At 37.6% G+C, this 25,532-nt stretch overlaps 1 protein-coding gene across 1 annotated transcript in view; it reads left to right on the top strand.

The window, feature by feature from the left end:
• The window catches only part of NALF1 (NALCN channel auxiliary factor 1), a 489,801-nt gene that overhangs the window by 452,913 nt on the left and 11,356 nt on the right, over window positions 1-25,532 (top strand). The window contains exon 2 of the mRNA XM_059826134.1: window positions 25,307-25,478. Coding sequence (XP_059682117.1) covers window positions 25,307-25,478 — 172 coding nt within the window. The remainder of the gene's footprint in view (window positions 1-25,306; window positions 25,479-25,532) is intronic.

Here is a 25,532-nt window from a genome sequence, read left to right as displayed (position 1 = left end):
GTCACGTCCAAGTACAAAATACACTTGCACAGAAAATGTAGTTGAAAGAAAAAAAAGGCTGCAGTGCAAAGAGAAGAACTCTGCAGAGAAATAATAATATATAAAAAAGTAAATGTTTTGAAGCATCCTAACAGTACTGGGAGTTGAAAGTAATCCATTGTGGTCAAATTAAGAAACCAATGTGAAAACAGATTTGGTATAGATGGCATATATGACACAGATTAGCTTCAGTTTCCCCGGTTCCTGTTCTATACTTTGAAGCTGTACTACAAAAGAAGATTTAACTCTCAGCTTTCTCACTGATCCTTTAGGGCTGAGATAAGCAAAAGTACAGGCCACTTTAGGAGAAAAAGTGAACATGACCTTCTTCAGAACGGAGACAGCGCAGAGGACAAAGCAAAACATTTAAAGTCTCCTGAATGCATTTACACAAATGTCCCTGTGCACATTCTAAAAAATGATTTGAATATATTGAATAATGATACTGCATATTTCTTGTAGGAACATAAAAGCTACTCTACAAACGTGAGAATCAGCCCCTTTAGTTCAGGCCTGTTCAATGAGAAGATATCGATCAGCACCTGGATGTGTGTTCTGGTCCCATGATTGGATAATGGCCAGAATATAATGCAGTCCTCAACGCCAAACAATAATACCTTATTTTCTGGCATGTCTCATTCTTTATTTAAAGCAAACCCATGTTTTACCCCAAGAATAATTTACAATTAAACATTAATTTAACATACGTTATTGATCTAAGCTCCAAAAGGATTCAGTGAATTTCTCTAAATTTGCTTTCAATCACCTTGTGCTCATTTTAATTAATTACATTATGTGCCCTCAGCACTTTTGTCTTTAATTAGAATGAAGCAGAAAAAGGTTCTGCTTTAAAATCTTGCCTAATCTCACTTATGGAAGAGCTTTTGTGAGCGGATGTGGAGCAATTCAGTCACTGTGAATGCAGCAGAAATGGGTCCCTTCTTTGTGTGTATAAGTATTACTTTAATGGATTAATATTAGGCTCCCATATTTACATTTGTTGACCTTTTGCTCTCTACTACTGTTTACATATTTGTCAAACATTTTTCATGTCTCCCTGTGGGTGGTGAGAGTTACCCAGTGTTGACAGTGCCTTTGAGAACTGTGAATTTACAAGTATAAAGTATCTATACTGAGCTGTACTGTGCTGCAAATTATTAACATCACTGAACAGTTACCATTAATTTCTGCAATGGAACTATGCTTTAAAGTAACAGCAGGATACGACTCATGATTGTTAGTAACAAACTCTTTATCCTTGCTTGTCTTTTGGCGTTGCTCATTTCTCTGTTCTTTAGAAACTTTCCCAACTTGAAAATTTTCCCTCGTCTTTTCTACAGAAACAGAGGAGGAACAACTTTTGGAAAAGACCATATAAATCTAGCACATCTTGTGACAGTTGCCATATCTTACAATTTCTATCAGAATTCACAAAATGTAATGCTTTATTTGAAATCTGAAATTATACTGGTGTAAGATTAATCAAATCAATCTTTTAACTAGATAAGAATCTCCTCTTTTTTAAAAAAGCAGTCTTTTTGTAGGTTACAGAGAGTTTAGTGAATTTGTTTAAATTTGCTTTCCATCACCTCGAACTCTTTTTCAGCAACTACCTTATATGAATTCAGCCCTTTTCTTATCAGTTTGTAAGGAAGAAAAAATATTTTTTTTTTTTTTTAATTTCTGAAAAATCTAAGAAGAAAACTGATGGATCTGACTAAACATTTCTCAAGCCTGAAACACTTTCGCTGAGTGTGACTGCTAACTGCTAGGTAGGAAAGAGTAAACACTGAGTGATAGCATCTCTGAAGTTTAGAGGGTTAGGTTCAACGAGGCCAAGTGCCGGGTCCTGCACTTTGGTCACAACAACCCCATGCAACACTACAGGCTTGGGGATGAGTGGCTGGAAAGCTCCCCTGCAGAAAAGGACCTGGGGGTGTTGATTGACAGCCGGCTGAACATGAGCCAGCAGTGTGCCCAGGTGGCCAAGAAGGCCAACGGCATCCTGGCCTGTATCAGAAACAGTGTGGCCAGCAGGAGCAGGGAGGTGATCGTGCCTCTGTACTCAGTGCTGGTGAGGCCGCACCTCAAATACTGTGTTCAGTTTTGGGCCCCTCACTACAAGAAGGACATTGAGGTGCTGGTGTGTCAAGAGAAGGGCAACGAAGCTGGTGAGGGGTCTGGAGCACAAGTCTTATGAGGAGCAGTTGAGAGAACTGGCGTTGTTCAGTCTGGAGAAGAGGAGGCTGAGGGGAGACCTTATCGCTCTCTACAATTACCTGAAAGGGGGTTGCAGAGAGGTGGGTGTTGGCCTCTTCTCCCAAGTGACTAGTGACAGGACAAGAGGAAATGGCCTCAAGATGCTCCAGGGGAGGTTTGTGCTGGATATTAGGAAAAATTTCTTTACTGAGAGAGTGGTCAAACATTGGAACAGGCTACCGAGGGAAGTGGTGGAGTCACCCTCACTGGAGGTGTTCAAGAAATGTGTGGACGAGGCATTGTGGGACATGGTTTAATGGGCATGGTGGTGTTAGTTGATGGTTGGATTTGATGATCTCACAGGTCTTTTCCAGCCTTAGTAATTCTGTGATTCTGTGACATCAATCTAACAGTATCTGCAGGGAGGTCATTGAGAAGACAGATCCAGGCTCTTCACAGTGAGAAGACAGATTCTCTGGACATGCTTCAACATCACCATATCATATATCCTTTGGTGACCATTTCTTCAATGAAAGCATCTTTTCATTCAGCCTTATACTCTTTGCTCACAAAAATTGTTGTTGAAACTAGATCCTCAGTTTGATTCTTTGTTTTCTGAAGATGAATCCTGAACACACAGTTTTATAAGAGTATATGATAATTAATCTATCTCTGTGATTTTGTCAGTCTCAGTCCTGGGTTTTCGGGTGTTTGGAATAGGTAATGATGTTAAAACATGTCTTTGCATATACTTAAATACACACCACTCCATTTAAAAACACACCACTCCATGATAGCACTGTCTTTTGTTAGCCAAAGGGAATACAAATCCATCAACCAAGTCAGTGATTTGTTCTGTGGTCCAGTAAACCAAGAGATTAAATAATAATACCTGTAGAACATTTAAGAAGTGTAAAACAATTTAAAATTAGCAAAAAGTTGATGAATACAGGTAAAGCAATTAATCATAAGGTAAAGCAATTAAACATAGGTATCAAAGTATATAAAAATAAAAACATTGGTTTTGGCTTTTCTTTAACATTTCCTAGCAATTTTTCTTAAGTGATTAGTTCCCATCTCTCCTTCCTCGTGTCTTTGCTTATAGACTACTTTGCCATGAATAAGAACAGGATGAATGAATGAATTTCCCAATAAAATAAAGAGACATGTTCATCATTGCATTGAAATTCATGCTTGTCTTTGCCCGTCCTTCAGGAAAAAAAAAATAAATTAATCAACTGTCTCCATTATAAGATTTGTCAGCATGATAAAGCTAATATTACTGCATTTTAAATTGAAAATAAATAGCAGGGTTGACATTTATATACAACCTAGAATGCGTCAGGATACTGTATGCTGTGATGTGTGTCATTGGCTGATGCAGACTGAACACATTATCCCCAGCATTCTTTTTGTGCATAAATCAGTGTAATTATTTAATCTTTAATTTTAAACAACTGCCACTTTGGTCTAGCTCCAGCATTTCGTTGTACAGGAGTAAGATGGACAGTAGAATTATTTCTACATCTCACAAAGACGACTTCCTGATGGGGGAAATTATATAGCAAATTTTGACAAGAAATTTCTTTGCACAGTTTGTCGCAAAGTCCTTGGCCTGTCTTTTCACAGGTTTTGTTCGATTCAAAAGCAGAATTGGCTGCCAAAAAAGTTGTTCCTGATTTTGTGGCTACAGCACTTTTTGGAGTTAGAGTTTACCAGTAATATTGGTACTGGCCAAATTCTAACATGTTTTTGAGCTATTTAGCAGAAGGTTAAATTTACAGACAAAAGGTATGTAGCCACTTCTGTCCCCTGCGTCCAAACCTAAATCCGCAGAACACAAAGTCTACTTGCCTGTACAGACGCATGCTCTTTAAAAGAACAATCATACTAAAAAAAAAAAAAAAAACAAAGCAAATTTCACAATAGCTAATTTTCCCTATCATAAGCTTATTCTTGTAGGGAAAAAGCCACATTTCCCAAATACAGACATCTCATTGCATTTTGTGTTTCATTCACTCCATGATCTGTGCTATAAGGCAAGACTTCCCAGTAAAATCAATGTTAATAAACTTCCTTTACTTATTTGGGTCTATTTCCTACCTTTAGAATTAGTAGCAGTTTATCAATAGAATGTGAAATACTTCTATTCCCTAATATAGGAGTTTAGAATAGGGGAGGATAATCTGTTTAAATCTCTGCATCCCTAGGGTAGATAGGCAGGCTCTTCCAGCAAGTGAGTCATAGTAGGAGTCAATGTGTCTCCATTGATTATACAGACACCACAGAAAAAGACAACCCTGGAACGTGAAAAGTCCAGTTAGTAATGCTTCATTAACATTTAAACAGATATAATCTTCATCTGTGCAATACAAGTACAGCCTTGCTTCAGCTCAGAGTAAGACTTCTTTTTAGAAACAGAAGACATGAATTCCACCTACACTTCCCTTTCCCACAGCTAAAACACAGCCTAGGATATTTGGTGCTAATAGATGTTTGAGACAGCAACGTTTCACAAAGCGTATCAAGAGAGATTCACGAAAAAATAATTTAATCATATTTGACAAAATAGATCCAAAATGAGAGAATAAAAAAAATGTGTAAAGACTTAAATAGCCAAAGTTTTAATTATCATATCAAAAAAGAACAAAGTCTGTTTTGCTGTTCTTTATTTCTGGTTGGAGTATTTTAGACAACAAAAGTGAGGTGACATCAAACTGGGTGGAATGGAGGCAGGAAAATATATCTCTACATTTTGAAGTTATGCCTGCAAGGAATTGAATACAGCTGCAGGGAAAGAGAAAGAGGTCATCACGTGTGCTGCTATATTTCTTAGGTCTCCTCAGCCCTTTCTTTCTCCTTCTCTCTTGTATCCCTCTGTCTAATTCTGTTACCAGAACATACCTTCAAAAAAAAATATTAAAAATCAACTCCTGGTCTTGACAACTACACGTTTGGATTCATTTCATGAAAGACCCTTCACAAACCAACCCCTACAGGATTTGCAACCCCTACAGAAATTGCAAACTCCTGGCACCAGAGACTGTTTTACTGACAAAAAACGGTGGTCAGAATAGTGGGGTTAACAAGTTTTCTTTCTGAAGTGTATACTGGGATCCTTAACATACACCTAGACAGCTGAGCTGTTGTACTGGCAGTAGGCTTCAGAACTTTCCGTCTCGTATTTCATACCGCACTGAGTGGCAAAGGTACAGTGTTTCAGTATTCACACTAGACAGAAAGCCATATGGAAAGACATATGGAGTCTTTAGCTTTGACTCATCCGCTGACCAGGTCCTACAGCCCACCTCTCTCTTGCAGACTTGGAGTCTCCCACAGGGACACATGCCCATCTCTTCAAGCTGGTTTGAACCATGATTCTTTCCCTTCACTCTGCTCATGTTCTGAGATTTTCCTTTCCCTCAAAAACACTTAGATCTTCTGGCCCCATATAATCCTTCGATATTCCAACCCAAAATTTCCCACAAACAGCATTTTCATGAAGGTTGATTAATGCAGGAGTTATTTCCTTAAATATTTTTCCTCTTACTGCCCGTCCAAAGAAGAGCATGCAGCTACAACATGGGACAGAATTGCTCTATGAAAGGCATGAGAAAATAGTGCATAAATGCCTTTAATCCAGATAACACAGGAGTGGCAGGGAAGGGTGTAGTTCGTGTTCTGGTAACCTCCAAGAGAATGATTTACTGAGAAATCTTCTCAAAATGACTATCAGGGTTCTCCAAAATAAGGCTGAGCCACACAACTCTGTTCACATTCAACTCTGACTACAAAACTGTGTAATACTCCTAATCATTGCATAATGTGGCTGCATATGGTGGAACCGCTGGTTTATTTGAAGAGTAACAGTTCTGGAAACAAGTATAATGGAAAGAATTTTTATTTAGCATCACATGGACAGTTTTTTATTACAATGTCGAGACCACAGCAACAGCAAAAAAAAAGGTATATTCCTGAACAACAGAACCATTTAAGCTTAGCTTCATGTCTTGGGTTAAACCCCTGGATGGAATCTTTGATGTTTAGTAAAGATTAAGTTTGTATTTTGACCTCTCTCTCAGTTGTATTTCTTTACTGTATTCAGTCATCTACCTTTACAAACTTGTGGGAATTCAGTATCTCTGGGGCCAGTTTTCCCACATCATTTTAACTATGTAAAGGCAGTTTTCTATCTAAGAAAGCAGAAATCATCAATTCAATTGCAGTCGATGAGATCTGTTGTGTTTTATCACCCATGAAGACTAGATGACTGAAAACAGCTTTTATTTTTAAAGCTTCGTCTCTAGATCTGTCAGTAGTCTGCTTTGGTGTTGGATTTTGCCTGTCACAGTTAATTCCTAAGCAGCGTGACGGGGCCCTGATTCTGACCAGGAATTGTGGCCCCTAGACAAGGTTGTGAACAAACAGTAATTAAATATGAGTGCATTTAGTGCCAGCGAACAAGCAAAATAAATGAAAGCAAAATACGAAGTAAAAAAAAAAAAAAAAAAAATTCAGATAACACAGCATGATTGGGAAGTAATTTAGTATAAATAAGTCATTAAGAAGGAAAAAAGTAGACAGGGGAGATTTGCTGAGTTTCCAAGCAGCATTCAGAGTGGATCTTCAGGAATTATCGTGTCACACAGCTAGTTCATAGCCTAGATGAAGGATTCTGCATGTCAGTCGGTGGAACTGTAATCACCCAAAAAAAAAGATGTCTGAGGCTGGTTTCTGAGATAAACCAACTTTGAAGGAATTTAGAACTTTAAAGGCAAAGGACCACAGGAGCTTAATGTATTATTTTCTCATTCTGCCAAAGAGGAGAACTTTTTAAGAAGATACGCAAGCTTGTCATTGTAAAGATCATTATTAGTAAGGGTGAGATTCCCGGCATGAAAAAGAGCAGCTGATGGCAGAAAAAATGGATTTGGTTCTGTGCTCTTTTCCCATTCGATATTCCACAAATTAAATGCCATTGTATACAGCACAGATTGACAGACTACGCTGCCAGTGCTGACTTTCTAAGATGTCTTTGCTATTCATGAAGACAACATCTTCATTAAAAAAAAGAATAAAACCTGTCAATATGAGAAGAAATACAGCTTCATAAAAAGATCATTAACAAGGTCACAGGCTAGCAAAGATCTGCAATTATTATGTTGATTGCACTTAGGAAAGAGGCATTTTGACAGAGTCACAGCAGAGCTCCCAGACATAACAGGATTTGATTAAGGAACAAAAATCATCACAAAATGAAAGTGAAAACTTAAAAACAGCTATATGTTCAAAAGTTTTAAAGCATCTAAAGTTCCAAACAGAAATTTAAAGATCAAAAATAACCTGTGGCCTAATTTTAACTAGAGATGTTAATGCCTCTGGTTAAAAAAAAAAAAAAAAAAAAAAAAAAATTTTGTTGCTATTAAACCATTTTGATTAAATTTTCTGTGTTTTTCTGCATTTTTTTCTTCTTCAATCATTTCTGGTGGAATGTCACACAGGAAACCTGGTCTGTACTTCTGGTGCTCCAGCTGGTCACAAGCCATCTAAAGGTGCAGGCTTAGACTCCACAGTCACCTTAAGTCTATAAATGAACAGGACTGCACAAAAAGACATAGGGCTTCCTTACTCCTCATTCCCAATTAGTCTCTTCTCCCATGCTTGCAAGTCACAGGGCTGGGTCACAGGTCTGATTCAGCTGAGAATTAAGTCAGTAAAGAAGACCTGGTCTGCCTTAACATATGGCTGCACTTATATTATTGCCAGTACAGGGGTGGTAGCAGGAATGTGCATCTAGTATAAAGATGTGGGGAGGTTCAGCTATTTTAACAGCCTGTATTTGTGTTGACTTGCAGTCATCATGGAAACAATGTGTAAGAACCAGGGTAATGAGAGAACATGGGTCTAAACTAAGGACTTCCATTACAAAAAAAAGCTAATCTGTTTTCTTTTGTAATTTATCCTTCAGGATTTTTTTTTTAACTAAACATTTAAATTCTCCTTTTAGGATAGTAAACACATATCTTTCTACCTTTTATCATTTTACTAAACAATGTGGGCAAATCTGACCATGCATTTCTATTGACTGCTTTTGTAGGGTTCCCGTTGACTTTGGAGACAAATATGAGTGTCCAGAGCTTGGTCAACAAGGAGTTGAAGCTCATGAAGCCTTCTGAACCTGTCGTGTGCTTTGGGCACACATCAATGAAACTGGCACATGATTTATTCACTGTTGTCACCCACTGAAATTAGGAGCAACTCCCTAGAAGGCTACTGTCCACAGGACAACTGTCACTTGCAGGACTTTATCAATAAGCCATCCCATCCACAGTCTTGTTTCCATAGTAGTCAGCAATAGACCTTGCATAGGATGAAGCCTGAAATTGCAGAATAAACAACAGTACATACATTTCCTAATCATTAAATCTGAAAGTGAGAGTTTTTCTTAAAGACTTTGTTTATACTAGTACTCTTTCTGTTAGCACTATAAGGTATCCTAGCCACCTTGTGTACACCTGCATTTTAAGTATCTAGTGCAGTAGCTTTCCTAAAGTATAAATGCCTTTATATATGCAAAAGTGACAAATGCCTACAGATTCTTCAAAGAGAGAGCCAGTACACCTATAGAAAGTATCTAAGGTAGGCACAGTTTTGCTCCCTTAAGGTCTTCAAAAATCTTTTTTCCTCTACTAACTATACAAAGGAACATATGGCCTTACCTTAGAAAGATAATTTTCTGAATCTTAGTTTCTTGTTCTCAAGAAAATATTACTGTATGACTGCCAAGTCTAAGCACTATACAGAAAAATATTTCCCTTCATTATTTCAAAAGTGAGACTTTTCAGTTTTATTATCTCTTTGCTCCCTGGTTCTGGGACATAAAACACGGAGAACAGAAAATCGTCCCTCTTCTCTACAACGCTCATCATTTTATAGATCTTTCCATGCCACCATTTCCTTTCTGAAGTTTCATAACAATCTTTCAGTCTTTCTTCAGAGGTCCCAGTGATGGAAATGCTGTCTGCTTTTCTCTAATTTTGTGCGTCCCTTTTGATGTGGGATTATCTCTTTCTGGGAAGAGTATTACAGGTAAGCATGTGGCATTGGCTATGCAGGAGAATGTTTCTCCCTCATTTCCCAGCATTTGTGCATCCACTTGTTGTCTTTTCTGGCTGTAACTGCACAGAGCTCACTGAACAGCAAGACACAGATTATTTTCCTGGACTCACACGTAAAATCCCTTATGGTATACAAGTAGTTTAAATGTTCTTCAAAAAGTTTCATTTCTTTCAATTCTTCAGCACTGAACTTCACTCTCTATTTAGCAAGCTTTCAGTTCAGCTGAACTTTAATTTCTTTTTTTGGACTTGATTAACTTTTTTTCTTTCTATACACTTGCTTTCTTGCTGTTTAGCCCTCTTTCTAATCCATTAATACATTACTAAGCAAAACATGGCATATTTGAAAACCTGAGACACTCTGCTTTCAACCTTTTGTGCTGATGAAAATTGATTGGGTTTTTTCCTTCATTTCCTCTTATCCAGTTCGTATACGTGACTGTATACTACTCTCAAGCAATAATAATTTAATTTGTTTACTGACTTTTTTAGAGACCTTGTTAATGGATTTTTGAAGGGCTAAATAAATTGCCACCAGGATCACATTTTCATTTTTATGCTTTGGAAGAATTCTAATTCATTAGAGAGAGAATTTACCTTTGCAGAAATGAGGCTGGTTAGCCTTTCTCATATCACCATTTACAATTTGTTTTATTATTCCACTTTGAAATACTATTTTAACTAACTTATTAGCTTCCAAATATGTCTGTGGCTTACTTGTCAGAGAGTCTCTGGATGACTCAGGGAATCATTCTGAAATATAAAGTAGAATATTTTCTACTCTCAACCCATCTGACCTATTAACTTTTCTTAATGACGGACTGTACAATTTTTGGTAGCAGGTCTGGTGTTTTATTCTCAAGCTCTTTGGTAGTCTTCCAATGTTGTCTTCTACTTGCTGAGCAAGCTGTAGCAACAACAAATGAAAGTAAACTTGAAGGGCAAAACTCTGCATCTCAATATTTTCTCTGATGTTACTGACCTATGCAAATTGTTAGATGTGTCAGCAGATAGTTGCATTCAGACTTGACCCTATGTAGCACATGAAATCATCTAAGAAAAACTGCAATGAAGTAAACATTTGAAAATCTGAGAGCAAACAACACTTTTGTTCAGAAAGAAAAAGTTCCCTTAATAACAGCTTGCAGAAATACCCGTTTTGCATAACTCAGGCAATCATTTATGAAAAGAAAGAAGGGACAAACATACTATTGTAATGGCAAAGTTAAATGCATATAATGCCATAAAAGTAATGTGGTAGTGATTTAGCGTATTCATTACAAGCTCATCTTGTTTAATTTGTGTGTAACTCTTCTACAGTATCAATGTAAAAGACACAGTATCTTTTTGGGTATCATTATGCATACCCATCAGCGAAGGAATACAAATGAAATATGAAAAACGCTGAGCCCAGAATCCTCTGATTCTCCCTAAGATGGCACCACACTTAACAGAATGCCTCCAAAGGCATGTTTTAGCTGTAAGTAAATTGGTATTAATGTCTAATGTATAACAAGAATATAGACATTTAAACAAAATGCCTCAAATTGAGATAGCATCATATAATCCAACAGGATCAAAGAGACAGAATTTTATAGCAAGCACTGCACATTATGATATAGTGTTTTATTCAGTTTCCCACAAAGACACTGCATAAATCAGTGAAAGCATTTTGATATTTCAGAGAAAAACTTGTATTTTAGATTCAATACTATTAAAGATGATGGAAAACTGACAGAGGAAAAACAAGTGATATTTCTCTTTATGGAGATAACTGCTAGTAGAGCCACTTACAGTATCACACTCATCAAACAATTAGATAAGGCTTTTTTTTTCTTTTTTTTTGTTAGCTGAAAATGGTACCTAATGTGACCTGTCATGTAATTTCCATCTCAGCTAGCCCCAAGGCTCTAGCATAGAACAAAAGCTTTTTCCCTGGACTAGGGATGCAGAACTGATCCCAGTATTACGCACTTTGAAGATGAGATGTGTCATATACCTTGTATATATTATTAAAATCATCTATTTCTTCTGCAGAAGGGTATAGTAATGCTGAAAGCTGGCCCTTTGGGGCTGGAATCTCTGTGACATTCCTGGGTCTTCTCTGGAAACTCTGGACGTACAACAAGGTTTGGAGAAATTAGACCTATTTTTTCCTTCCAAGAACTGCCAAGCATCCAGACATGGGAACATGTTAGACCACTGCTAACATAGAAAAGGATTGTGAAAAGTAAACAACTACTTGCATTTTAGAAATGCAGAATAAGAAAGGAGGAAAAAAAGAATGGAAATAGATAGGAAGTGAAAAGAACTGTATTAGTCACATCCTTTTGACAATTGAGTGAAGCAAACATGCTCCACGTAAGCAAAATAGAAGCTTTTATAAATGCTACCAGAAAGCCTAGTGAGATTCTTTGTTTCAGGGATACTGAAAGTTAATGTTTTTATTTTTCTGCTTGCTTAATAGCTTTGAATCCTGCACCCATGATTTACTTGTGGTCTCACTGTTGAACAATCAGTGAACAACCGTGCAGTCTATGAGCTCTTCAAGACTGCAGACCATCACTAGCACTAGCTGATGACTGTGCACTAATCCTATCACCCAAAAGCTCTTGAGGCTTATTTTCTACTACCAAGTCTCAAATCTCATGCCCTGAGACTGAAGCTTTCTCAGAGTGATACCTGTCTCATACTCTTCTGGGAGAGACTGATGGAGCCCGTCTTGCGCTCCATATGAGACATGACCACTGGTCTGGCACACAAAATTAGGTAGAAGTCACAGATCTGTCTTGTCTTCAGTGGAATCACAATTAAATATCTCTTCTTTGTATTTGTTCCTTCTAATTGACCAATAATCGAGATTAGGTGGCTTAAAGTGGTAAAGAGCCATTACAAGTTCAGGGGATATAAAAGATGTGTTAGATTTTAAGTGACAAAACCTGATAAATCTAGGTATTTGAATAAGCATTTCTAGTGTTAATAGTGCTTGAGAAATTCCACTTTAATGTCTGAATGTCAGTAAGAATATCTGGCAATAATCTCTGCTTCTAACATTGCTCTTAATGGTGGAGAATTTGCCTGACAAAGATGTAATTTTGTATTCAACTGAATCATCCATCTCTGCCTACATGTATGGCACAGTGTATGACTGTAGTGCTTGAATAATTGCATAGGGTCTTAAATATGTTTAAATTTTTTTACTTACATGAGTAAATGTAGTAGAAATTATCAAAAATACACCTCAAATTCTCTCCAAGGTAAACCCAGTAGTGGGAGGGTTAACAATAAAAAAAAGTTCAAAGACAGCCAATGAACTATGAGCCTTCTCATGTAGTATAAACTTCAGAGGCATCATGGGTTTTGTATGCTGGTAAACAACATATACACTGGGTTTCAAGGGATTTCTCAAACTATATTACGGTGAGATTATATAAAGAAGAAGGAAAAAAAAAAGTAATATGGGCTTCCTAAGGTGGTTAGATGCTTGAAGTCTCAGGAATACTGTATTACTACTGTATTATACGGTGTAAGAGCTCTGAATGCTGAACTTATAGACGTGAGCTGTTACTGTCGACCAAACTGCAGACAGTTTGCACAGATTCTTAGATAGATACTTGATGCTTTCAACTCTTTTGGGAAATCAGAGGTGAGAAGATTGTGTTGCAATCTCTATGCTGGTGAAATGGCAAAAGGTACGTGTAAGTTGTCCTTTTGCTCTGTAATCTCCTGCGATAACAAGATTCATTCTGCTGTGGCAAATGTCTAGTCCCTTGTGGAGCCATATCAGTCTGGGGAACTCCTCACTTGGGATACCTGCTCTTGGGTAAGCTTATTGTTGAGCTTATTGGTGAACTGTTCAGAGAGCTTATTGTGCTCTCCCAGAAAATATGATTTATCAAATGCATGATTATAAGCTGTCATGGCTCTGACTGCAATGTTATACATATCCCCATATATATCCCCCCATATACATCCCCATTCAGGCAAGGTCTGGCTACCTGGGCTCAGGCCAGCTTTTGGTGCAGCTATGTGGCCTCAAACCAGAGCTGTGTGAGAAAAAAACTGTGAGAATTGGGGACCTGTCTCCATTCCTTGGGAGCTGCTTTTAAGCTTAGACACTCACCCTCTTTGGATGTCTGGATGTCTTACTTCAGTGTCATAACAACAGCATACAACTCTGAGGTCTTTATGTCAATCTATACATTAAATGTAAGGGGGAAAGGTAGCACAACTTGAGGACATGATGCATAGCAATGTAGAATAGTGCAACGGCATCTCCGGCCCTGTTCCTGCATCAAAAATGTCTAGAGAAAACAGTAAGGGCAATCTGCTTTGTCTCTAGATAGTTTACAACACAGTAAAGTTCTTCTAGTCTATTTCAAGTTACTATGATTAAAATAAACTTGCATCGGTGATACAAATGATATCATTAATAGAGTCTACACTATGACAGGCTCCTTCCGTTGTTATGAGTTCTGGGGTTTTTTTGCTTTTTGAACAGATTTCATGTTCTAAAGCATTTGTCTTACCTCTGGTGCCTTAATTTTCTTATTTCTTCTGGATTCATTGCTCCTTGTCTTTAGATTTTGTTATCTTCAGTAAATATACTGAATTTTCAGATGCTTGTTTGAATTTAGATAGAGAACTTTTCAGCCTGCATGATCAAGATGAAAATTCAACATCAAAATTGAATAAGTCTTATGCTTAAAGAGGTTATAATTCCAAATGGAAAGAGAAATTCAAGGCACAGAAAACTATTTCTCTGTGTATGTTTATATCAGCCTATGATAAGTCCCCTCATCTGCCAGGAATCTGCAGCAGCTGTTGCAAGTTGATTGGAGGCCCTCTGGGCCCATAAAGGATTGTCTCTTCTGAACAACACTGGAGCTTTGTAGGCAGAAAAAGTCAGGTCCTTAATTTGAGGAAGCAGAGGATATGAAGAGAGAGACTGTCCTGGCCTCCTGCATATACTGGTAGTCAGCAGTATCAATCTTCCGAATAATGTCACGTTGAACTGATTTAGATAGACTACCATCACTTTAAAAGTGATGGAGAGCAGAGTTGAACACAAAGACTTTCCAGCCTTGACAGGTCACTTGGTTCATTAATTCAGATGTATTTTTAGAATGGACTGTAAAACTTTAAAACAGGCCCCTGCCCATTGTGAACTGACTCAAAGTCAGTGGCCCTAAGATCTTCCAAGGAAGCTGATCAGACACTTTAAAGATTATTCATTTCTTTTATTTTAATCATTTGAACATTTTAATATAGTATCTGATCAGATGGAGTATTATTAAGCTCACAAAATCAAAGGCTAGTGCCCCCTTTTTACTTTTTACCAGACTACTTATTTCTGTAATGAGTTATTTAATTTTCAATTTCCTTTAAGCTCACCCAAAGGGATATTTATGATCTTCAAAAGAAAGTTTCTTTGCGATATTAAGTAAAACTAAGACTGAATTCTGATACAGATGATGAGTTCATGTTTTAGGGTATTATAAAACAACAGTGAAGTTAATCATTATGATGACCCCAGCTGATTGGATGACTAATCATCAGAAAAATAGGACTGGTGGATCTGGTTTTTGCACAACATCTATTCCTTGCAGAAGCTTAATTTATTTTGGCAGACAGGAACATTATAGATCTTTTCTATATCTGTGTCTAATTTCTCTTTAAGAGTACCAAAGTGACAGTGAGACATTGATGCCATCTCCTCTGCAGTAATTTTTCCATAATCAAAGAAACATATTTGTATTAGGAGCTTGCATATTTGCATCTTTCAGGTTGTCTTTTCCAATATAAACAACAAAGATGTGCGCAGGGCAGCTTGCCATTACTTTCATTTGTATTTGGTTAAAAGAAATCTTGTTACATAGTACATGAACTGAAGCTAAGATCAGCAATATTCTGGCAAATAAATTTCAACTTTGGTTTACCTTTCCTCTATCTTCAAACAAAATAACATCTGTGTCTTTCAATTAAATTATTCATATAACAGGTAAAATAGGGAAAGAAACAAGTTTACCTATTTAATTTACCGTCATTTAGGAAACACTAAAAGTTTTTGTCTCTTAATACAATAGTTTGCATTCACTGGCATCAAGATCTTCTGGATAAATACTAAAATATTTATCTTATGATATTCCATTCATGCAGATACAGGAAGTATTCATTATAATAAAATATAAATAAAATCAAAGGTTGAAATAACCACCAGACAGATGTGTTTGTTCCCAAATTACTGTAAATTTCAGGCATAAGTTTCCATAATATGAAACAGACATTCTCATTTCCTGGTGCAGTCTTTTAATACAAGGAATTTTAAAAATGCACATAGAATGGGATAACTGGAAAACATAATGTCTGTTCTACAGGAAGCTCAGATTGTTAATTTGTGTTCATTCTGGATCAGATTAAAAAAAAAAATCAAAACTAGAATTCCCCAGAAAAAAAAATGGTGGGTGTGTGTGCATGTACCAAGCAATTTCTCCACAAAGCAGGACAGTTTTGAGTCAATATTAATGTTACAAAATACAGAAGTGGGATGTGTATTTAAATGAATGTTTTATGAGCAATGTTTGGCTGTATAAACATAATGACAATAGTTTCTTTGGAAAGAAATGTTTCAACCTTATTGAAAAATATTTCCCCAGTCAAAATTGTTTGATTTTGATAATGCTGAAATAAAATGAAAATAACAACATTTTTTTAAATACTTTTGTCCATTGAAAGCCTGTTCCTGTGAAATATCTTGTTTTCAGCAACCCACATATTTGAAAGCCACTTGTTATATGTTTTCTACTGCATGTAATGAAGAACATTTAATCACCTGATGGTACCACTGACTCTCATTGGCAAAGACAACTTATGGAGGATTGATTCCTCCTATCCATTCACTATTGCTGCATTATTTGTGTGCTTAGCCAGCCGTATCCTGAGGCTGCCCACAGTCTCAGAACAGGACTGGGAATGAAGGCCGGCAGAAGAGAAATGCCACCAGTAGTCCCACAGCTGTCATGGGCAGAAGGCTCTCTGTAAGAGTTGATTTTTATTCTATAGTACACATGCAAAATGCAGTTTTCCTGAAGTCAGACGGCCCTTTCTGCTCAAAACTGACAAAGTTCCTGGGGGAGTTCACATTTGTAACACTACCCTTGTCAGCCTTAATCAGATCTTGTACCAGTTAGCCGTCTATATTTTGGTTGTCTAGACTGTATAAAATACATGTGTAAGCTATCTAAAGATATCTCTGCTTGTACAACATGGTATCTCAGGTCCTGATGCGCAAAACAGACACTGAGATTGACCCAAGTGTTTCTTAAAGAAGATACACTGTCACTCAAACCAACACATAATACCCTGGTGATCCAAATATAAAAAGCCTTTTAGAGACTGCACTGCACAGACAGCGCGTTAGTTGGTAGGTGACAGTAGCTATTACTTCTCTGCTGCAGATTTAAAGTGGATTTTACTGCAAAAGTTTTATCACAGGAAGAAATAGGCGTGGTCTTCTAAGGTCCCTCATTGCTGGCCTAAAACCCATAATTGCACTAAGATCTCATCCCCTTATTTCCTATATGTATTGCTTGATTTCTCCATCTTTGGAGATGTTCAGGCAGAGTTCTGGGTGGCTGAGTGGATCTCTTTATTTGGGTAAGTGAAGTCTTACAAGGTTTTCCAGCCTTTACCAGCAGCTTTTCTCCAACTCTGTTATTGACAACGTCTCAGCTCATGAAGAGAACTACTACTACTTTTAACACCCTAATATAACTCGTGATGCTACCCTTTAAGTTTGTGGGATACTAAAACAAACTAAAATGAAGTAAAGAAAGCTAGGCTGAAGTAAATACTTTAAAAATGTTTCATAGAAAGGTTGAGATGGAAACCCTAGAAGAGAGAACAGTATTGACTGTGGTAATGTCACAGAATATCGCACAGAGACAATAATTCACTCAGACTCAAAAAAAAGCAAAGCATATGCTCTAACTTTAAATGCACATATAATGTCTTTAAATAGTTCATACATTCATAAGTCTATGAATCAGGCAAAAATTATACATGTGAAGTAGGCATCACCCATTGCATATAAGCAGTATGTTGCATACTAGAATCTTTAGGTTACTTTTGGCTACAGAAAATCAAATGCTAAAACTGAGGCTGACAGGAAAAGAAGGATTTTGCTTTCCACACACAGCTTATTCACTTTTGTTGTCAACGAGTCAGCATGAGCTGGGGACCACTGGGTTAGAACACAGCAAAACCTGAAGGCCACATCACTATGCTGCAGCCCAGATTTTTTTTTTTTTTTTTTTAATGAATGCTGTTTCTGTGTCCAGTTCTGCTGAAAAAGCTCAGCTTACATAGGTAAGTTATTCCATGAATAATTTGAATTGGAAAATTCAATTGATTAGTCAGTCACAGCCTGAGGTACTCCTCAGTATACATAAAGACAGCAGAATTTAGCTCAAAATACTGACAAGCTTTGGGAGAAGTTGAGCTGGAATCATATCATACTGTCTCAAGGCAATATTGTTAATTCCTTTATCGCAATTTCCTGATGTGGTTGAAAATGTCAGTGAACAAAGCACCTCTGAAGTTCATGAGGGGCCTTTTCCTTTTCAACCTGTATGTGAAATTAAGTCGTTCTCTGCTTGAAGATTTCATTTTCATACTGAGGAATTATTATGGTTGCAAAGCATCAGTGCAAAGCAGTTAAAATTTATTTTTATTCAGAAAATTTACCATTTTGAGAGTGAGTTTCTGCTCTCTTCTTACTTTCTTTCCCTCCCACCATCCTCCACATCTATACAGTAAGAGCTATTTCATGATTTCTATGTTCCCTTTTGTATTATCATTTTGACAATACAGCCAGTAACATCAAATTTTTGTTCCGTGAGGAAAAAAAAAAAGTGATTTTCATGGAGAATAGCTAGAGTAAGTACTTCCTGGAAATTTCACACTGTTCATTAAGAACTGTGATGGTAACAGCAGTCAGGAACAACAGGGGAAGGGGCAGAAGAGAGATGAATTCATCTCTTGAAAACTATGAAGAATTGGCAGCCATGGAGAAAGAACCTGATTGAGCTTTTCCATTCTGCTCTACTGATACATCTCATGCAGTGTGACTCAGATGATTCAGGCTACGTACTCAATCTGTTTTGACAGAAATTAGGTTATTTAGAATCATATGTATTGTGTATGTATGCATGAGCGAGAATGAGAGGGGGAGGGAGAGACACTTTGGTCAAAGTAAATACAACTTTATCTTCCCATCATTTTTGCAGTCTTAGTAAATACTGGTCGTTAAATTAGTTTTGTGCAGTTAAAATTAGTTTTGTGCAGTTTCACAGCCAGTTGTAAGTCACCTAATGTAATGACCAGGGCTGTGTCAGCCAATGCACTGTTCTAACTGCGACACTGTACACATTGTGGGCAGAAGCTATTGGCCCCTCTCTAAGCAAATAATGCAGCCGTATTAACTAACAGTTCTGTTTGATTGCCTTTCAAGACCAGAAAGAATAACTCTGAGACACTGTCTAACCTCACATGAGACACACAATATCCTAAAAAGAGGCAATATCTGGACTGCTATTCCCCACAAAAAGACAAAAATAAGTGTTCTTCCTGATGTTCTGAGAGAAAAAGCACACGCTGTGCTCTTGTAGTTTTTCAAAATTCTCCACACGCAACCTCGCTCTCTTCCTTTTAACTCTGAATCCATTTATTATCTGTAGTGATTTGACAAGCAAATGCAGTTTAGTGTCTGGTTTGTTTGTGAAGTGTTCATTTCTTGAATTGCTGAAGTTGGTTATTTGCGTTGCCTGCTTGGTCTCTGAAGTCATAAAGTATTTTTTCTGCTTCCAGACATTGGCTTGAAATTTGTGCAGTAGAAATAAAATGAATGCCAAATAATGAATTAATCTGCCTAATTAATAATGTATTTTTATCATGATATTATTAATTATTTACATATACCAAGAAGATTTTGATGGTGATCATTCTGGGTAGGCAGTCACGCATATGAATAGAGGTATATAAAGCCAGCATTGATTGGTGCACTTTTTCAAAAGTGTAATTTTTAATTTTTTTCCTACAGGAACAAGGTAGTGTAGGTTTAATTTATTTAGGTGAGCAAAATTACCACTATACCCTCTGAGATTTTGTAGTTATGTTTCTATACATGAAAGATTACTTTATTCTTATGTGATACTATCTATCCAAAATAGTGTCTTGTATAATAACCAGGACTATATCTTTTTCAAATATAGAGTGCCTAAAGTTCTGTTGATAGTAAGAAGATGAAATATTTAGATATATACAGTTATTTACTGTATGTATGTTGTTGCCATGATGCATCAGTAATCCAATTTATCTTAGTTCTTTCCCTTGCTAAAAAAGCATAAAAATAAAACCAACAGAAAAACATGGCTTTTTCCATTCTTTGAGATCAGTCTGCCAGATTTCTATTAGCAACTATGATTTTTCAGAGGGTTTCATCATCTCCCAAACCAGCTGAAAACAGAAGTCCATTTTAATTATTTTTCTGCATATATGCATGCAACATATATAGCAGATCATAATACGTAGCAGAAATTGTAAATTTAAGAAATCCAAAATCTATATTGTGTGTTAGCTTTGTGTTTGTTTTTGGTGGCTTGACTTAAATTCACAAAATATCTATTAATAAAAATTATGCTTTTGTCTTCTAAAGTTTTGATTTTTTGTAAAAATTACATTTCCTCTTGTTTCTTCAAAAACTGTTGATAGCTGTGTATTCTTCTATCTTCTCTATAGGTTATGTATCTTTCCCAATCTTATAACTCAGTTTAGTTCACTTCATGTTGGGAGTTAGTTTTAGTTTTGTTTTCTTTAATTGAGGATATAATAAAGTGAAAGCCCTGTCTACTCTTGTCACAGCCCCTCTTTGCTTTCCTTGAAATGTAATCCAAGACATTTGTTTTATTTACTTAAATGTTGAGAAAGTGCATGTTTTTAAGGAACAAGAATTTTGCTCTAGAAAACTGTACTTGAAGGAGAATTTAGAGGATTTTCCCTGCCTCTGGCTGTTTAACACATGGTTGTCTCCTCACATCCATGTTCCATCTTTTCCATTGACACACTGAAAACAACATAGGAAAATACTAATAGAATGTAACTAATACTTTAAAGTGTTCAATATGCAGTATTTTTTAATAGGAGCATTTATTGTGATTATAAATATTTGGGTATAGCCATTGATGTCCTCTTAAAAAGGAAAAATATCCTCTTATCAAAGCATAGTTTGCAAAGTTCACACCATACTCAAAATACAACCTATATTTTCCAGGGTATAAGAGGGAATACTAGATAATCAAAGACCATAATATCTTCTTTTCTATTAGGAAAATTTCAAGAAATTCCAATACATTTCAGTTTCAAGTCATGGGTTTCTAATATTTAAGCTAAAGAAGTCACCTTTCACTATCATTGAAACAAGGACAAGACTTTGGACTGCTCTGGATCTGCTTACTCAGTTGGGTCAGCTGTGGGACTCATGCAAAGGCTGCTGAACAGTCAGTAATATGCACAAACATGAGATCAGTTCTTACACTTCTATACTCCCTCTTGGGTAGCACATCTTTAGGCATGAAAGGAAGATTTCTGTATAAAACCTTTGGTGCCTAGAAAGTCTAAGATGTCCAGCAAGGGTAGGAGAGGTTATTTGGGGTATTTGTTGGGAAAGTAGGCACTTAAATAAGAGTGGAGAGGGACTAATCTCTGGTCTACAAGCTAGCCCAGCACAGTTCATTTGCAAACATCTACACTTGTTCCTCTTTCTCCAAAAAACAGCATGGCCATATCAAAACTGCTTACTGGGTGTGGTGCTTGGAATACGCCTTTTCCCAGGCGATGGCTGGGCACTGTCTGGAAATGTCTGAGTTGGCGCGGATCGATGGGCCGAGGCCAATTGTATGAGGTTCAACAAGGCCAAGTGCCGGGTCCTGCACTTTGGCCACAACAACCCCAGGCAACGCTACAGGCTTGAGGATGAGTGGGTGGAAAGCTGCCCCGGCAGAAAAGGACCTGGGGGTGTTGATTGACAGCCGGCTGAATATGAGCCAGCAGTGTGCCCAGGTGGCCAAGAAGGCCAACGGCATCCTGGCCTTTATCAGAAACAGTGTGGCCAGCAGGAGTAGGGAGGTGACCGTGCCCCTTTACTCGGCGCTGGTGAGGCCACACCTCAAATCCTGTGTTCAGTTTTGGGCCCCTCACTACAAGAAGGACATTGAGGTGCTGGAGTGTGTCCAGAGAAGGGCGACGAAGCTGGTGAGGGGTCTGGAGCACAAGTCTTATGAGGAGCGGCTGAGGGAACTGGGGTTGTTTAGCCTGCAGAAGAGGAGGCTGAGGGGAGACCTTATCGCTCTCTACAACTACCTGAAAGGGGGTTGAGGAGAGGTGGGTGTTGGTCTCTTCTCCCAAGTGACTAGTGACAGGACAAGAGGAAATGGCCTCAAGTTGTGCCAGGGGAGGTTTATGCTGGATATTAGGAAAAAATTCTTTACTGAGAGAGTGGTCAAACATTGGAACAGGCTACCGAGGGAAGTGGTGGAGTCACCCTCACTGGAGGTGTTCAAGGAATGTGTGGACGAGACATTGTGGGACATGGTTTAATGGGCATGGTGGTGTTAGTTGATGGTTGGACTTGATGATCTCACAGGTCTTTTCCAACCTTAGTGATTCTGTGATTCTGTGGTTCTGTGACTTTAGATTCCACCTCAGCTGGAGTACTCAAATGTCAAATTGGTGCTTTTCCATGATTCTCAAACCTCAAACTACTCAGACTCTTTCATGCCAGTTCTCAGGCCTGAAAAAGACCTGGAAAAATGGAGGATCTTTGTGGGAAGGGCTGAAGACCAGCATCTCCTAGGCTAGTTTTCAGGACCCCCTGAGGGTTTCACATGCTCCTTCTTGGACATCTTACAGTGTTCTGCAGAGGTATCTTGTCCCACAAACCTGAAGTTTCTTTTGAAGAAACCAGAGCATGGGGGTAGGAACGCTGATAAGTATCAGCATCTCACCCTGAAGTGGGATATTACCTGAGTTCATATCCAGACAAAAACTATGAAAATCTTAGTATCCATGTAGCCTCACTGGCCAAAACAGAGCAAAATGGGACCATGTCGTGGTTTAACCCCCGCTAGCAACTAAGCACTACACAGCTGCTCGCTCATTCCCTCCCGGTGGGATGGGGAAGAGAATCGGAAGAGTAAAAGTGAGAAAACTCATAGGTTGAAGTAAAGACAGTTTAATAAGTAAAGGAAAAGCCATGCACGCAAGCAAAGCAAATCAAGGAATTCATTCACTACTTTCTATGGGCAGGGCTCCATCACGCCTAACGGTTACTTGGGAGGACAAATGCCATCACTCTGAATGTTCCCCCTTCCTTCTTTTTCCCTCAGCTTTATATACTGAGCTTGACATCATATGGTATGGAAAATCCCTTTGGTCAGTTGGGGTCAGCTGTCCCAGCTGTGTCCTCTCCCAACTTCTTGTGCACCCCCAGCCTGCTCACTGGTGGGGCAGTGAGAAGCAGAAAAGGCCTTAACACCATGTAAGCACTGCTCAGCAATAACAAAAACATCCCTCTGTTATCAACACCGTTTCCAGCAGAAATCCAAAACATAGCCCCGTACTAGCTTCTATGAAGAAAATTAACTCTAGTCCAGCCAAAACCAGCACAGACCAGCATATTAAAAATCTTGATATAAACTGCAGACAAGGTTGAAAGGGGCTGCAATAAAAAGGATACAGAATAGGAAGCATTTATCTGAGGAATAGATCTCAGGAACAGGTATACTCATGCACTCTTTAAAAATACAGATAAGACTTCAAATGCAATTTTGAGCCAAAGCAGAGGACTTGTGATTCAGAGCAGGAAGATGATGTGTACGAACTGAGATTGGATACATAAAAATGTTCACAGAAGCCTATGATTGCATTATTTACTTCTGCCCTTGAATAAAAATTTATTTGCTGTCTTGCTTAAGTAGACACGTGGGTTTGCTCATTTTCTTGTTACCATGTATGGTGTGCTGTTCAATACACTCCCTATAAACTGATGTGCATTTTCACATATGATTCATAAACCAACATACTACTCTTAGATCTAGTCCATGAAGAGAACATGTGGGTTCAAACTAAACAGGTCTACAGTGTTAATTATCAGGAAGGAACATCTGTAAACATCTATCTGTTATCAGACCCAGCCTTCCTTTCTCCGACCAGTAGACTGTGCTCACTGACTAATTAAAAACAGAAAAACAATTACTTTTTTTATTTTATTGTTGAAAGTGTTAATATAGCAACTGAAGCATTAGAAATGTTGTGGGGGATATAGTCAACACTGGGAAAACCACTTGCTGTTTAGAAGTTTATTTAAGAATAAGAAGTACACACATTGCCTAGTCTTCCTTCTCATTAATCATTTACTGTCGATAAGAAACCTTTGTAAGCAATTAAAATTTAATTTGTAATGAAAAAAATCATGTTCTACAGAATGCAGTAGGCAAAAGCTACTAGAAAGAGATAATCACAAACCATAGAGTAGTGAAAAAGGCTTCACTTTATCACGTAGCAACCTTACCCATACCTGCCATCATTTCAGACAAGTTAAGATTAAAGTTTTGTGACTCTGGGACCAATACATTGAAATTAATTATACAATTTAAGCTGCTATTGACACTAGTGAAATCATAACTGATGAGATGAAACTTCATGAGATGAAATCAAACCAAGCTCTCAGCTAGATTGCTCTTTTCAGGTGTCAGTTTTGGAATTTTCAGTGCTTAAAAATTTAATCTGTTTCCTTTTTTATTAAAAACAGGTCTAGGAAGAAGGAAAATGATCAACTGACTATATTGCTTTTCAGCCTGTGATAAAGGAAAGGGAGTAACTAATATTTTCAGATATTCTGAATTAATACAGAAAGGAAATTTTCGTTATATAACAACCTAGATAGCAAGTAACTAGCTAGTAAATAATGTACGTCAAAACAGATAAGTGGAAAACAAAATGGGAAACAAGCAAACCTCTCTGTACTCATTCATACAGGTTTTTCATCACCTTCGTAGCCTGGTGTCTAATCTGTTTTTGTATGATCACATGTGAAACTTTTCTGTGTCCAAAAGGCTAGTGTAATTCTTACGACAAAGACCATTGCTCAGAAGAGAGTAGACAAAAAACTCTAAAATCAACATGTTTATTTTGCTTTCCTGTTTAAATGATGATAATAATTGTAATAATCACAGGTCCTGCAGCCATGGCTACACAGCATCAGATGACAGCGTCTTTAATGTGTTCCTTTTAGCTGCCAGATGTAGACATTGGTCCTCAGTGTTGCAGGTTTATCCCCTAGTCTACAGCTGTAGGTGTTCAGGAACCCTAATGTGTGTTTTAATGCTGTGGGCTGGATAAGGTTTTATTTGAAGGGAAGCAGCACCATCTATTGCAACCTGATAGCTTAGCTCTAGATGATATAAAGAACAGAGCTGGCCTGAGCCCAGTTCTAAACTCTTTCTTGCACTTTCATAAGTTTTTCCCAGACCAGCTTCAAATGAGGTTAGGATCTCAGTTTGTATATGATAAGGTACAGGGACAGGAGTATTTGGCATGTGTGCATGTGTCTAATAAAAAGCCGCATCAATGCAACATACCTGTTTACAAACTAAGATATAATGATAGCATAATCCTAGTCCTGACTAACTTGCTTTTAAATGACTTGGCTGGGGTTTTCATTTCTGAAGTGGGAGGATAGTCAAAAGTTAAGAGTAGATTTTACCCACGTGATATTCTCTCAAAATTTGCTTTCAGAAACAGCGTTAATGGAGTTGTGCAGTACAGTATATTTTTCTAATAATAACAGTGCTATTGTCATCCATCTATACTTCTGGTTCTTCTCTTTTTTCCAGACTGTCTACAAAGCCTGGCTCTGTTCCCAGTATTTTGAAGTCACACAGTTTCACTGCAGCAACAGAATTCCTTGCAAGCAATACTGTTTGGAGGTTCAGACGAGGTGTCCCTTTATATTACCGGACAATGATGATGTCATCTATGGAGGACTATCAAGTTTCATCTGTACAGGTATAGTATAGAAAAGCTAATTTCACTTATTTTCCTAAGTCTAAATGTGAAGGA

This window comes from Gavia stellata, chromosome 1 (assembly GCF_030936135.1).
Source record: "Gavia stellata isolate bGavSte3 chromosome 1, bGavSte3.hap2, whole genome shotgun sequence".
Lineage (NCBI taxonomy): Eukaryota > Metazoa > Chordata > Aves > Gaviiformes > Gaviidae > Gavia > Gavia stellata.
The sequence above is the reverse complement of the archived record's forward strand: the minus strand, read 5'-3'. Positions and strand labels throughout refer to the sequence as shown.